Genomic DNA, 15,840 nt, shown 5'->3' with positions numbered 1-15,840 from the left:
CTTAACTCTTCTCTTTCCTTGAATAGAATAGACTTTTCATAACTGCTTTAACTGCCTGCATTTTCCCAACTGGGATCTCTACAAGGGATTTTTCTTTATAATAGAGCCTAAAAGGCAATATTCAGAAGAGAGTCACACAAACTGGCTCCTCATGTCTCCCAACTCCCTTATCTCTTCTTCAGAGCATAGAGCAGTCATGGAAGCTGCTTTTGTGTATGGGACCACGTACCAGTTTGTCCTGACCACGGAAATTGCCCTTTTGGAAAGTATTGGGTAAGTACAAGAGGCATATGTGAACAATTTTAAGTTTGCTTCTTTTACATTACTTACTCAACATCTCCATCAGACTCACATTGTGGACTTACCCGAAAGGAATTGTAAGCAGATGTGAATATATAAATGAAACCAGAAATCCCCTTCATTACTATTGTCTGCTGTTCTACAGTCTGAAAATGATTTTAAATATACAGAGGTAATATTAGGCTAAGGTGAACAAAGTCAAAATGGATAAGCCACAAGATGTGATCCCATGAGTGGCCAAGTGTATTTTAGGATTACATCTCCCACAGTGATCAGATAGGTGATAAAATAACAGCTTTCATAACTAAGCTCCAGAAGTTCTTTCTGAGAGTTCTGTAAGTTATTTTGTCAGAATAGTCTTAAATATATTTAAGTACAGTTTTTGAGCAGAACGTTTTAAATGTTTACTTTTCATGTCTAGTTTCTAGCTTACAATTTTAGGTTGAGACCTTCTTTTGACTTTTTGCCTGGGCAACCTAGGGTTGAAGTTTTTCTTTTCTTTAGTACTTACAGATACAAGGAATAGCCATGTATTTTAAAGATGTGGCTTTAAAATGCTTGTCAGGAAAATTAACCCAAAGCAAAGTAAAATGGTGATTCTGTGACTTACACCATGCAAGAGTTTTTAATGAGCCCTCTTGCTAACCTCTCAGAAAACAGTGACTGTTTGATATACTATACGCAATTAATTAAACCCCAGACATTTTACAACTTTGTAAATTTAGAGGTTAGAGCATAGAAAGCAGATTAAGTGAAATGGTTTTTTGAGAGGAGTGGGTAGGCAGAGAATTAAGTTCCTGAGAAGAGAAGTTCTGTTTTTACCACTCTGTACAAAGTTAGCTCGTATTCCTTTTTACATTAATCTGTTCGTGAACTGTCATTCTGCTGGTTCCCTTATTAACGAGTTAAATAAAACTATGATGCGTGTTTACTGTTTGTATAAAAATTAATATTTTTAACAATTTGAGACTTGTGTTGACGGTACCACAGAGCTTTGCCCTAAGTCATGGAGTCTTGAGATAACGATGAGCAGCTGGTTTGCTACTCCCAGTGTAGACTGGGGGAAGCCTTCTTATTCTCATCTCATGGCGGTTCTATCCTAGCTCCACAGTTTTTCTGAGGGTTAATTGTTTATACTTTTGTGTGTGTGTCACTAGCTTCTTTATTTATTATTTTCAACTTTATAGTTGTAAATAAAGGTGACATGCCTAAAACATAGAGGAGTGTTTTTAAGTTATTTATTTATTATGTATATAGGTTCTGTCATTTTATCTTACAAATTCTGTTCAGCAAGATATACTATATACGTAGTATATTTTCTGATCTATGGCTAAACATGGTAATGTTCTGGAGGGGTTTTTGCTTTCCCTTATTTTTAAAATGAGAATTTTAAGATATCCAGTTCTTCTTTTTTTTTTCTTTTGTATACTTTTGAGTGTATGATGCATTGGAGGTGTTTGAATACTCATTTTTTCGTGGATAGCAAGATGGTGAGTGATCATACCTAGACCTGATATGACAGGAAGGTACTGTGGATTCAGAGTACAATAGTCATATGGCATGACTTCTAGATGAAGAAGTTGGCTATGACTTTGGGTTGTCTCTTAGTAGAGGAGAGGTGAATGCATTTTTTCCTTTGTTCATTCTTTTACTCAACAAATATTTATTGAATGCCTTCTGTGTGGTAGGCACTATTCTAGTTGCTGGGGCTGTAACACTGGATAAGTCTAGTATATTAGTTGTTATAGCACATTGCGCCTGAATTTGTTTGAAATTATATGTTGGTTAAGGGAGGTGTACATGATAGGTAGTATAAGAGGTAGATATCATAGGAACACGAGGGGTTTCTGTTACCTCCCCGTACTCCCTTCTTTAAGAATCTGTGTATAGACCAAGAAACATGTTATACCCTCACCCCATTTATCACTGTCAGTTAAATCAGAGATGGCCATCTGATCCACGGTCAGCCAGCCCACTGGCTTATCTGAACAAATTAGGTCCCCTCTCAGGAACTTGGAATTGAGCATGGAGAAACTAAACTATACAGTGTTTTGGCTCTCTTGCTTATAGGAATGTTTTGCCCATGTAGAAGTAAAGCAGAATTGTCGTGTGTGTGTGTGTGTGTGTGTGTGTGTGTGTGTGTGTGTGTATACACACACACATATATATATATATATATATACATATATATGTATATATATTTTAATGTTTATTTTGGAAGGAGAGAGAGGAAGAGCATGAGCAGGGGAGGAGCAGAGAGAGAGAGAGAGAGAGAGAGAGAGACAGAATCCGAAACAGGCTCCAGGCTGTGAGCTGTCAGCACAGAGCCTGATGCAGGGCTCAAACTCATGAACTGTGAGATCATGACTTGAGCCAAAGTCGGTGCTTAACTGACTGAGCCACCTAGGCGCCCCGAGAGAGTTGTCATTATAGAGAGAGTTGGGAGCTGAAAGGTATTAATGGCAAAATGAAGGTCCCTTGAACTCTTGCTATTCAGGTTTATACGTTCATTCTCTGATCCACTTACTTGAATTTTCCTTGTATCCTGTAGTATATAGTTCTACACTTCCAATAAGTAGCCCCCCCCCCCCACTACCTTTTTGGTTACCTACAACCCATGATCTCTGATTCAGTAATTTTCCAGTATTATTTTATTATTTCAGAGGTTATGATATGAGGTCCAACCTCAGCTGGGTCCTCCTGCTTTCAGCACTTTACTTTCAGTATATTTAGGGTTCTCCTTAAAAAATTACATACTTTGATTGGGTCTTGGCTATATATTTCCTTTGTCTAAAGTACCCATTTGTCTTATCTTCTTGGAGAAGTCATTCTTTTCTTTACTGTTTTTAATCTCTGTGATCTTCCTCTCCCTTTGTTTCTTCTCCCTGACTTGAAGCAGAATGAAATATTTCTGTTTCTCATAGCACTTTGCATGTTATAGCACTTATAAACTACATTAAAAAAACTAAATATATTCACTTTATTCTAAGCCCCTCAAGTATTTGAATTATCTTATTCATCTGAGTCTTTTGTATTTAGTACACATTAAGTAATCCTTGAGTGATCATTTCTTTAATCAGTAAATCTATTAGAAATTGGTTTATCATCAAATTTGAAATCAGTGAACCTCAGATCTCAGTTTAAGCATGTATCAAGAATTGAAATAACATTTTAAAAATAAAAATTTACAGTTTTTACCAAACCCTACTAATGCCATATGGAGATTTTTAAAATGTTATTTTAATTTTGGCAAACCTTACTTACCCACTATAAGTTTACCTTTGAATTGTCATATTGACAGGATGCCAGAACTCAAATTATAAGCCATATTTGCTGAGTTTTGTAATATTTCAGATACAAACTCACAAACTCCCACAAACTGTCACATGGTTTCTATCTTAAGGCATGTTTTGGCTGAAGTTTATTCAAAACAGATTTGAGTTTAAATTAAACCTAGAAAATTTGTGTTACAAGGCTTTATTTAGCATAGTTCTAGAAAAGCAACTACATTTGAAGATAATCTCCTTGTCCTCAAGGTGACAGTCTTTTATTAAAAAAAAAAAAAATTGTGTAGACCTGCCTGTAATCTAATTTAGAAACTACCATATTAAAGAGCTCAGGGAAAAAAGTTGCTTATACAACTCAAAAACTGTACCTTCTTTTTCGCTTAGGTCCATTTTATTTTGTTTTACTGTTTTACATTTTTACTAAAAAGGTAATTCAATAGCATGAGACTTAAAGGCAAAGATACTTGGAACTATGTCTTTCTGGATGGTAGAAAGATCATACGTTGAACTTCTTCATGTGTTGTCTTGTGTCCCTAATTTTTAATTTGCAGCACTGAGGCCATAGAAAATGCACATTTCTACTTTTTTCATTGTAAACAAGTCTTGGATTTGACCCAGCAATGTAGAAGAACACTGATGGAACAGCCACTGGCTACACTAAACATTCATCGATTTATTAAGACAATGGAAGCACCTCTGCTGGTATGTTTCTTACTTTAATATATTAGATAATTCATACATAAAATTTATTAAGTTTTCATCCACAGATACGCTAAATTTTATTTAGATGTGCTCTATCTTTTCCCATTTCCTTGGACATACTCATTGAGGGTGATTTATGAGTAACTACTTATTAAAGGTAGAATAGAATAATATTCATGAAATGATATTTTAATGCCTGGAAGTATTGTTGCATTGAAATCCAAATATAGCTTCGTGTAAGTGGAAATATTCTGTGGTAGTTTTTTTTTTTAAATAAATATTTCTTTTTTTTTTTTTTTTAATTTATTTCAGAGAGAGAGAGAGAGAGAACATGAGCAGGGGAGGGGCAGAGAGAGAGGGGGAGAGAGAATCCCAAGAAGATCGTGTGGAGCCAGATGTGGGGCTCGAACTCATGAATCTAGATCAGGACCTGAGTCAAAATCAAGAGTGAGCAGCTTAAGTGATTGAGCCATCCAGGCCCCCCTCTTTGGTAGTTATAATGAACTGCAACCACTCCAAGATCACAAAGATCATATCATGGTTAGGAAAGACTTCTTTTGTGAATGTTTTGATGGCTACTTTAAAAGTTGGTAAATATTGGGCTATAGCATTTCTGGTGCCCCACTTTCCTTAGTGCTAGCTGGGAAGAATTTATAGAGATGGTGATCATCAGACCTTTCTCTCTGAAAGTTTGAAGGATTGTCCTGAGCATGCACAAAACCTTCAGTAGGCCTTCTTACTGACTACTTCCTTTGTAAATAAAAATGATGCATGTGTATTATAAATAATCCAAACAGTGTGGCAAAATATAAAGAAAAAAAAATTTTTAAGCCATCTAATCCTGGCACTCAGAAATATTAGAAGTCAGATGACCATCACACCAGTCTGTACCCATATAGATACATACAGTGTCTGTGGGTGTGTGGATTAATGGACACATCCTATTGTATGTGCTACTTTATACTAAGAAATTTATATTCTTACTTGAATTCAGCAGAGGAAAAAGAAGGTGATGTGAAAAGAGGGATTATGGAAATTTTGATATATCATTTGTTCATTTGTGGGCTCTTTAGGAAATGTTTTGAATGTTGAAAATGATTATGAAAAACATTAAGAAACTAATTATTTTTTTTAAAAACTACACATTTTCATTTTAGATAGAATTGATCTACTTTTTGCTGTGAAAAATGAGAAAATCAAGTTAATATATTTATTTCCATCTTAGCTCCTCTTACCCTTCTTTCATTTTTTTAATGTTTATTTATTTTTAAGAGAGAGACAGAGTGCCAGTGGGGGAGGGGCAGAGAGAGAGGGAGACACAGAATCTGAAGCAGGCTTCAGGACCTGAGGTGTCAGCACAGAGCCCCACGTGGGGCTCGAACCCACGAACTGTGAGATCATGATCTGAGCCCAAGTCAGACACTTAACCGACTGAGCCACCCAGGCGGCCCTCCTCTTACCCCTCTGATTTTTGTTAGTTTTATGTTATTTTTAATTATTAAGGTTTGTAATACTTGTATTTTATTTTGTAACTATAATTCCCTTCTCTTATAAAAGCTTTTCTTCTACATTTAAATAGATTCAGAGTTTATCAGCCCCAGTTTTACTGGCTTCATTCCGGAGTTTATTTTGAGTCAGTTTTTGTTTGGTTGGATTTTGCCTTCAAATATTTTTTTTTTAAAGCGGTATATAAATCTTTTTCCTTTCCTTTCACATGGCAGAGGGGGCATATTTCTTACTTCCTTGGAGAGAATATCCCCTGAATTTGTTTTGTCTTCCATTTCAGCATAGAACCCTGAGAAAGACACCAGCTCACGTTCAGTTCTTCACAAGCCTCAGTTCTCTCTAGACTCCTTTCCTTTTTACCCAATGCAGAAATATTACTAAGAATTCTCAGGATTTTGTCTACTCACCAGTACTACTTTTGCTCTTTGAGGCAGGACTAGAACTAATCCCAAGTTTTACTAAAAATATGCATTTCCTTTTTTGACTACCACATTCTGGCTTGAAGTCCTGTCCCATTCCTAAAGTTTCTGCTTATTAGTTTTGTTTTGCTATGTTTTAAAACTGTTTTTTTTTTAAAAGATAGATAATGAGGAGGGCAATTCTCTGGTCTTACTTCACTTTACTATATGTACTTATCAGAAATTATGGAAAGTTAGTTTTTAAATTTTTTTTAATGTTTATTTTTGAGACACAAGCACACACAGCATGAGCCGGGGAGGAGAGAGAGAGGGAGACACAGAATCTGAAGCAGGCTCCAGGCTCTGAGCTGTCAGCACAGAGCCTGATGTGCTTGAACTCACAGACCGTGAGATCATGACCTGAGCCGAAGTCAGATGCTCAACCGACTGAGCCATCCAGGTGCCCCTGTAATGCTAGTTTTGACATTAAAAAACAAAAACTCTGAAGATTTCATAATGACTTGGTATTCAGTGAAATGTGGCCTTCCTTGAAAGCACGATGCCATGTACACCATTTGTATTATATTATATGTGAATGGCAGCTCCTGAAACATACGTTCTAGAAAGAACAAGGCAAATGGCACTCCTAGAACTGTGCAGAGCAGGTGCCCCTGCTCCAAGCCACTATTCACCCAAAAGTAATTACTAGTAATACTAGTAAATCCAAGTCCCTTCTAAATTGGAGTTTGTTTCCTGGTACAGCCACTCTGGAAAACACTGTGGAAGTTCCTCAAAAAATTCAAAATAGTATTACCCTAAGGGCAGCCTGTGTGGCTCAGTTGGTTAAACGTCCGACTCTTGACTTTGGCTCAGGTCATGATGTCGTGGTTTGTAAGTTCAAGCCCTGCATCAGGCTCTGCACGCTGACAGTGTGGAGCCTGCTTGGGATTCTGTCTCTCCCTCTTTCTCTGCCCCTCCCCCACTCACTCTCTCTCAAAATAAATAAACTTAAAAAAAAAAGAATTACCTTACAACCCAGCATTAGCACTACTAGTGCTATTGTATCCAAAGGATACAAAAATGCTGATTCATAGGGGCACATATACACCAATGTTTATAGCAGCATTATCAACAATAGCCAAATTATGGAAAGAGCTCAAATGTCCATCAACTGATGAATGGATAAAGAAGATGGGGTATATATACAATGGAATACTATTCAGCGATGAAAAAGAATGAAATCTTGCCATATGCAACAACATGGATGGAACTGGAGGGTATTATGCTAAGTGAAATAAGTCAGTCAGAGAAAGACAGATTTCATATGTTTTCACTCATTTGTGGAATTTGAGAAACAACAGAAGACCATGGGGGAAGAAAAAAAATAGTTACAGAGAGGGAGGCAAACCATAAGAGACTCTTAAATACAGAGAACGACCTGAGGGTTGGTGGGGTTGGGAGGAAGGGGGCAAATGGGTGATGGACATCGAGGAGGGCACTTGTTGGGATGAGCACTGGGTGTTGTATGTAAGTGATGAATCACAGGAATATACCCCTGAAGCTAAGAGTACACTGTATATACTGTATGTTAGCTAACTTGACAATAAATTATATATATTAAAAAAAAAACCAAAACAAAAAAAACAAGCGTACAACTGTTGGAACTGTGTAATGGGTACTGTGTGGAGGTCATTATATTCCTCATTTAGTATTCATTCTACTTTGGTGTACATGTACCATTTTTCATAGTAAATAAAAAATAGGTACTAGTTAAAAAAATAAGTAAGCTAAATTGCATTTTGTTTCAACCCTCTCACAAAATGATGCCTCAGTGTCTTATTGCCTCAGCATCTTACTTCCCTTAGATAACTAGGTAACTGAGATGTAGTATTCAGGCAGAGGTTCCAGAAGCGTGGCTAAACACAGGGATAGGTAGGAATGGCCAGTAGCATGGAGCCAAGAAAGATCTGAAAGACAGAACTGAAAATCAGTGCTATGTTGGAGAGCTAGGCTGAGAATCTAAACCTTGGTGTCAGCCTAGAAAGCCTTGGCAGTCCAAAAGCACAGATTAGTGGATTTGTCCCCATCCGAACAGAGCAAATGAATGCAAAGTACAGAAAAGGGAGACAAGCCTTGATGTAAGGTTCCCTGTGACTCTTGGTGGGATGGCTAAACCTTACCCCTGCAGGAATGGGAAGATGATAAAGGGTTCTGAGCTAGTTTGGTCACTTTTCCATCTTGGTATTTTAAACATTTGGCTACATCAGTATTTGAGGTTGTTTTTGTTCTTGGAGAAAACACTGGAGGTTAAAAAACAAAGGCCAAACACTGACAGAAAACACCTCTTAGAACAAGATTTGATGTACCTGGTTTATGCCTTTTGATGGTATAGTAAGCTAGAACAGGGGATGGGGGTGGCAATAGAGAGGTCCTTGAAGTTAGTACCTAAATTTAATTACTTCTTACAAGTTCTTAACAATAAGACTTAGTAGTAGTTTACTTTGGTAGTGTTTCTTACTTTGTTCTTATTTTCTCACAACCCCACTGATGCTCATCCTCCCCTCTCACATTTCTCTTAACCATTCCTCCTTTATTGTCTTCCACATTAATCTATATACAGGCTTTTGGGGTTCACTCATAGTTAGGTTTTGTATGATTAGTAAGGTGTCTTGTAAACTAGCCTAGGCTTGTGGGTCCAGAATATGAGATAATTCATGTGTTTACATTATCTGTAAACATTAATAAAACTATAAACTGGGATTTGGACTTTTTTTGCAGACTTTTTGTGTGCTTGATCATTGCAATGATTGACATTATTATTTCACTTCTAAGCATGTGAAAATAGGTGAAGATTGGGAGTGTGTGTGTGTGTGTATTAAGAAGATAGAGTGCTTGTATACTTAATTGTAGATATATAACACAACTATGTCTTATAATCAGGTTGTGGGCATGTCATTTTAATCCTCACAAACTGAAAATAAATCTTGAACATAGAATTTTTAAGTGGGTTTCAATCTTGAATTGATTAAGAGACATTCTGGCAGGTATGGAGTTACCTAGGTGCCTTCTTAAGGTTCCCGATGTTGAAGATAGATAGGAAGATGATTTGGTTATTGTCCTGTTGGCTAATACCAAAAACATTTTAGATGCTGATGGGTTTCTCTATATTGGATTCAATTTATTCTGGTATATAGAAATAAAGCTTTTATCTGGATACCAAGGAGACTCTTCAAGTCCAAATATCTGATAAAATGTTTAAAAACAGATAAAAATGTAGTATAATTTATCTGAAAATGTTAATTTTTTATTTGTGCATCTGAGAACGCTGTCTCAGATTCAAGACACTTGAATTAAGTTAAACCTACTCTTTTCTGTAGGTAATTAGAAGGATGCTATTATGGTTTGTTCATTTAGCTTCTCTTATTCCTTGAAGACTCATGTGGCAGTGTGCAGCATTATATATAGCAGGGTGTTGGCTCCTTTCATTATTGCCTCATTTCCTTTTTTTTATTGTGGCAAAAAATACATAACATAAATTTACCCTCTTATAAGTGTATAAAACAGTATTGTTGAGTCTATGCATATTGTTGTACAACAGATCTCTAGAACTTTTTCATCTTGAATGAATGAAACTCTGTACCCATTGAGAAGCAGCTCCCCATTTCCCCATCTCTCCAGCCTTGGCAATCATTCTGTTTTCTGTTTCTATGAATTGGATTACTTTAGAGACCTCATATAAGTGGAATCATGTAGTATTTTTCTTTTTGTAATTGGCTTATTTCACTTAGCATAATGTCCTCAAGGTTCATCCATGTTGTAGTATTTGTCAGGATTACCTTCTTTTTTTCTATGTTGTGAATATTGGCATTCTTAAAAAAAACTTTTTTATTTACATTCTAGTTAGTTAACATACAATGTAATATTAGTTTCAGATGTACAATATAGTGATTCAACACTTCCATACATCACTTGGTGTTTATCACAACAAGTATACTCCTTAATCCCCATCACCTATTTAACACATCCCCACACCCACCTCCCTTCTTGAGGTGTTATGTATAACATTTTATTTATTGATTTATCATTGATGAGTAGGTTGCTTCCACATCTTGGCCATTGTGAATAATGCTGCAGTGAAGATGGGTTTGCAAATCTCTCTTTGAGATCTTGCTTTTAATTCTTTTGGATATATACCAGAAATGAACTTGCTGGATCATATGGTAGTTCTGTTTTTAATTTTTTGAGCAAACTTTATACTTTTCTATGTAGTGGCTGCATCATTTTACATGCCCACCAACTGTGTGCAAGAGTTTTTAATCTCTCCGCATCCTTGCCAATTCTTGTTATTTTGTGTTATTGTTGTTTTAATATTAGCCATTCTAATGGTTTTGATAATCTCACTGTGGTTTTACTTTGCATATCCCCGATGATCAGTTAAGTTTTTCATATGCCTGTTGGTCATTTGTATATCTTCTTTGGAGAAATGTCTATTCCAGTCCTTTGCCCTTTTTTAAGTTGTTATTTTGTTGTTGATGTTGTTAAGTTGTAGTTCTTTATTCTGGATATTAACCCCTTATCTGATAATGGCTTGCAGTATTTTCTCCCTTTTTGATTATTTCGTCCCACAGTGCAGATGTGTTTAAGTTTGATGTAGTTCTATTTGTCTATTTTTGCTTTTGTTGCCTGTGCCTGTGATGTCATTTCCAAGAAATCATTTGTGTTCTAGTGTCATAAGGCTTTCCCCTACATTTTCTTCTAGGAGTTTTATAGTTTCATTTAGGTTGCTAGTTCATCTTGAGTTATTTTTGTATGGGTATAAGATGAAAATTTCTTAATTCTTTTGCATGTGGATATCTAGTTTTCCCAGCACCATTTGTTGAAGAGACTTTCTTTTACCCATTGTATAGCCTTGGTTCCCTTGTCAAAGATCATTTGACCATGTATGCAAGAGCTTATTTCTGGGCTCTCTATTCTGTTCTATTGGTCTGTGTTTAAATGCAGTATGTTTTGAAATCAGGAGTTGTGAGGCCTCCAGCTTTATTCTTTCTTAAGATTTTTTTGGCTATTTGGTGTCCCTTGAGATTCCACATGAATTTTAGGATTTTTTTTTTCTGTTTCTGTAAAAATGCCATTGGGATTTTGATAAGGATTGCATTGAATTTGTAGATGACTTTGGGTAGTATGGACATTTTAACAATATTAAATCTAGCCCATGAACATGATTGGGATGTCTTTACGTTTATTTGCATCTTCTTTAATTTCTTCTAGCAATGTTTTATAGTTTTCAGTGTATAAGTCTTTTGCTTTCTTGGTTAAACTTATTCCTAAGTATTTTATTCTTTTTGATGCTATTATAAATGGGATTATTTTCTTAGTTTCCTTTTTGGACAGCTCCTTGTTAGTGCATAGAAACACAATTGATTTCTCAGTGTTGATTTTATATCCTGCAACTTTGTGAATTCATTCATTAGTTTGGACAGTACTTTTTGTGGAATCTTTAGGGTTTTCTGCATAGAAGATCATGTCATCTGTCTACAGAGATAATTTTGCTTTTTCTTTTTTAATTGTATGCTATTTATTTATTATTGATTGATTGATTTGCCTCGTTGCTCTGTCAACTAATTACTATGTTAAACAGAAGTGGCAAGAGTGGGCATCATTGCTTTGTTCCTGATCTTAGAGGAAAAGCTCTCAGTTTGTCACTGTTGAGTATGATTTTAGCTGTGGGCTTTTCATATATAAAATTTATTATGTTGAGGTAATCTTCTCTTCTTAGTTTGTTGAATGTTTTTGTCATGAAAGACTGTTAAATTTGATCAAATACTTTTTCTTCATCAGTTGAGATGATCTTGTGATTTTTGTCCTTTGTCCTCCTAATGTAGTATATTACATGGATTGATTTTGAACCACCCTTCATCCCAGGGATAAATTCTACTGGCTAATGGGTTTAGTTTTTTTAATGTGCTGTTGAATTCAGTTTACAAGTACTTTGTTGAGGATATTTGCATCAGTATTCGTCAGGGATATTTTCTTGCAGTTTCCTTGCAGTATCTTGCCTGGCTTTGGTATCAAAGTAGTTGGCCTCCTACAGTGAGTTTGGAAGTGTTCTCTTTTTGGGAAGAGTTTTGAAGGATTTGCATTAATTCTTCTTTAATGTTTGATAGAATTCTTCAGTGAAGCCATCTGGGCCTGGGCTTTTCTTTGTTGAGAGGTTTTTGATTACTGATTCAATCTCCTTGTTATATGTCTGTTCAGATTTTCTATTTCTACATATTCAGTCTTAGTAAATTGTATGTGTCTGGGAATTTATCCACATCTTCTAGTTTATCCAAGGTATAGGTGTATAGTAGTTCATAGCATCTCTTACAATCCATTTCGCCTTTATATCCTTTTTTTGAAAATTAATTTCTAAGTAATTTAATAGTAACATGAATTTTAGAAAAATATTGGTAATCCCCCCAATACAGGAGCGTTTTGTTAACTTTTGTATGTTCTCTTTTAACAATTTATATATTTTTACATAAAATACATAAAATATTTTATAAAAAATATAAAATATTTTATAAAAATATCAACTATAAAACATTTATGTATTTTATATAAAATATATATTATACTGTTTTCTAAAATATATATTACTATAATATTTTACATAAAGTACATAGTATTTTTATGGATATATAAAATTACTAATTGCAATTTTTTGGTAATAATCTGTTACTTTTTCTATCTATCAAGGACTTTTTTGATTTTGTCTTTTGTCTAATGGAATGGATTATAGCTTTTATGATTAAGAAACTACAAGTTTTAAAAATTTTTTTTTTAACGTTTATTCATTTTTGAGACAGAGACAGAGCATGAACGGGGGAGGGTCAGAGAGAGGGAGACACAGAATCTGAAGCAGGCTCCAGGCTCTGAGGTGTCAGCACAGAGCCCGACGCGGGGCCTGAACCCACGGACCACGAGATCATGACCTGAGCCGAAGTCGGCCGCTTAACCAACTGAGCCACCCAGGTGCCCCATGAAACTACAAGTTTTTAAAAGAATTACACCAGCTTATACAGAAAGGGACACAGCACAGCACAGAAACAGCACAAAATGAAGAGTTCTTTGGATCCCCAAATTTCTATCAGCAGGAACAGGCTGAGAAATCTACTCAGCTGCAAACACAGCACCTTTTTTTTGTAAACTAGAAAGGATGAGCTGGGCATTCTGGAAAACAGTGTGGAGGTTCCTCAAAAAAATTAAAAATGGACCTACCCTATGACCCAGCAGTAGCACCGCTAGGAATTTACCCAAGGGATACAGGAGTACTGATGCATAGGGGCACTTGTACCCCAATGTTTATAGCAGCACTCTCAACAATAGCCAAATTATGGAAGGAGCCTAAATGTCCATCAACTGATGAATGGATAAAGAAATTGTGGTTTATATACACAATGGAGTACTACGTGGCAATGAGAAAGAATGAAATATGGCCCTTTGTAGCAACGTGGATGGAACTGGAAAGTGTTATGCTAAGTGAAATAAGCCATACAGAGAAAGACAGATACCATATGGTTTCACTCTTATGTGGATCCTGAGAAACTTAACAGAAACCCATGGGGGAGGGGAAGGAAAAAAAAAAAAAAAGGCTAGAGTGGGAGAGAGCCAAAGCATAAGAGACTCTTAAAAACTGAGAACAAACTGAGGGTTGATGGGGGGGTGGGAGGGTGGGGAGGGTGGGTGGTGGGTATTGAGGAGGGCACCTTTTGGGATGAGCACTGGGTGTTGTATGGAAACCAATTTGACAATAAATTTCATATATTGAAAAAAAAAAAAAAAGAAAGGATGAGCTGGGGGACAGAGGGCCCAGAGTTTATCATTAAAAGCCTCAGAGAACAACCCTTAGGGAGTAGGACTGAGCCATAATCAATTAACTGGCAACATGTACCTGGATGGACTAAAGAACCCTGTGCCCTAATGACTACTGTGTGCCTCCTTTTTCTCTCCTTTGAAACAGGAGTGTATATAGCCCTCATCCCGTGCCTGCTCAGTCATTGTTGAGTATGTATTAGGGACAAATAATTTATCTCTTTAGTTCATAGGTCTTCAGACTGAGAACAGTTCTGAAGGTCCTCTATCCTTGGGACCACACTAGAGGAACTTCATCAACACCTGGACCTGAATGTAGAGGATGAGATCTTAGACTTTGCATTGATCTTCAAAAGTCTGATGGGATGAAGCCTGAGAATCTTTGATAAGTGTGTTTTGCATATGGGTGGGGGGAGGTGTGAATTGTTACAGCCAGAGGGTTGACTACTGACCATAACAATTCACATCTCTCCTACTTGCAAAATACACTGGTTCCTCTCCCCAAGACCTCCAAAGCCCTATCCCATCGGACTTTGATTGTATATTCCAAAGATGGAAATAACAATATCTCCCATTCCATAAGCATCTCCTTATCCATAAGCTAACCTTATCACTGTGCCTATCCAGTGGAGTCTGTGCCCTTCTCCTTGACACTGGTTGGGCCTCTGTGACTGCCTTCACCAGTGGAATGGGGCTGAAGTGATGATGTGTAACTCCTGAGGCTATATGTCACAGAATGCCTTGTGCTTCTCCTTTGTTCTTTTTGGTTACTCATTCTTGAAACTCAGGTACCATGCTGTGAGATTAAATCTGAGGAGAAATTCTAGTGAAGAGGAATTGAGGCCCCTAGTGCACAGCGATGGCTGAGCTCTTAAAGTCAGCATCAGCTTGCTAGCCAATGAATGATCCATCTTTAAAGCCGACCTCCAGCATCCAGTCCAGGCGCCCTGCTAATGCCATATGGAGCAGAGATAAGCTTGCAAATATATGAACAAAATAAGTGATTCTTGTTATTTGAAGCCATTAGGTTTTAGAGTACTTTTCTATATACACAGTGATAGATGCTCAGAATATACTCTCCAAGTGATCTTATCTGTTTTTATAGCATTAACTACACTGATTTGATAATCAGAACTTTCAGGTCAAATTTTTCTTTGCACTTTCTGACCCATATATCTAACTACTAATTACATTGTATCTCTTGTATATCTAACTACTAATTAGCTGTATCTCTCCTTAAGCTCAATATGTCCAACATCAATGTGTTGTCCTTCTCCACCATCTGTTCTTTCTCCATTATCTTTGTTAATTACTGTCTAGTCATTAGTAACAGAAACCTGGGAAATCATTCTCATTTTCTGCATCTCCCCACCTCTATAATTTTACAACCTAGATATCTTTTGAATTCATTCTAACAGCTAATGCCTTAATTGAAGTTTTCACCAACTCTCATGTCCTATTTTAGTAATAGTAACTGATCTAGTCTCTAGTCTTCCCTTTTTTTTTTTTTTTTACTCATGTTGAGTTTATACTCACTATTGCTGTCAGAGTAATATTTTTAAACACGTTACAATATTTCTTACAAGTTTATTTTTTTATAATATTTTTTTTTTGAGAGAGAGTGTGTGTGTGCACATGCATGTGTGAGCAGGGGAGGGGGCAGAGGGAGAGAGAGACTCTTAAGCAGGCTCCATGCTCAACACAGAGCCTGAAGTGGGGCTCGATCTCACGACTGCGAGATCATGACCTAGGCCCCAAAATCAAGAGTTGGACGCTTAACTGGCTGACCAACA

General features: G+C 36.4%; 1 protein-coding gene across 3 annotated transcripts in view; it reads left to right on the top strand.

The window, feature by feature from the left end:
* Positions 1–15,840, top strand: part of TXNDC16 (thioredoxin domain containing 16) — a 136,226-nt gene that overhangs the window by 54,224 nt on the left and 66,162 nt on the right. For all 3 annotated transcript variants that reach the window (XM_007097565.3, XM_042989701.1, XM_015544486.2), the window contains exons 8-9: positions 183–273; positions 4,139–4,289. In XM_007097565.3, the coding sequence (XP_007097627.2) occupies positions 183–273; positions 4,139–4,289 (242 nt within the window). The remainder of the gene's footprint in view (positions 1–182; positions 274–4,138; positions 4,290–15,840) is intronic.

The sequence above is a fragment of the Panthera tigris genome, chromosome B3 (genome assembly GCF_018350195.1).
Source record: "Panthera tigris isolate Pti1 chromosome B3, P.tigris_Pti1_mat1.1, whole genome shotgun sequence".
Classification (NCBI taxonomy): Eukaryota; Metazoa; Chordata; class Mammalia; order Carnivora; family Felidae; genus Panthera; species Panthera tigris.
Note: the sequence above shows the minus strand (reverse complement) of the source record. Positions and strands in the feature narration are given on the sequence as shown.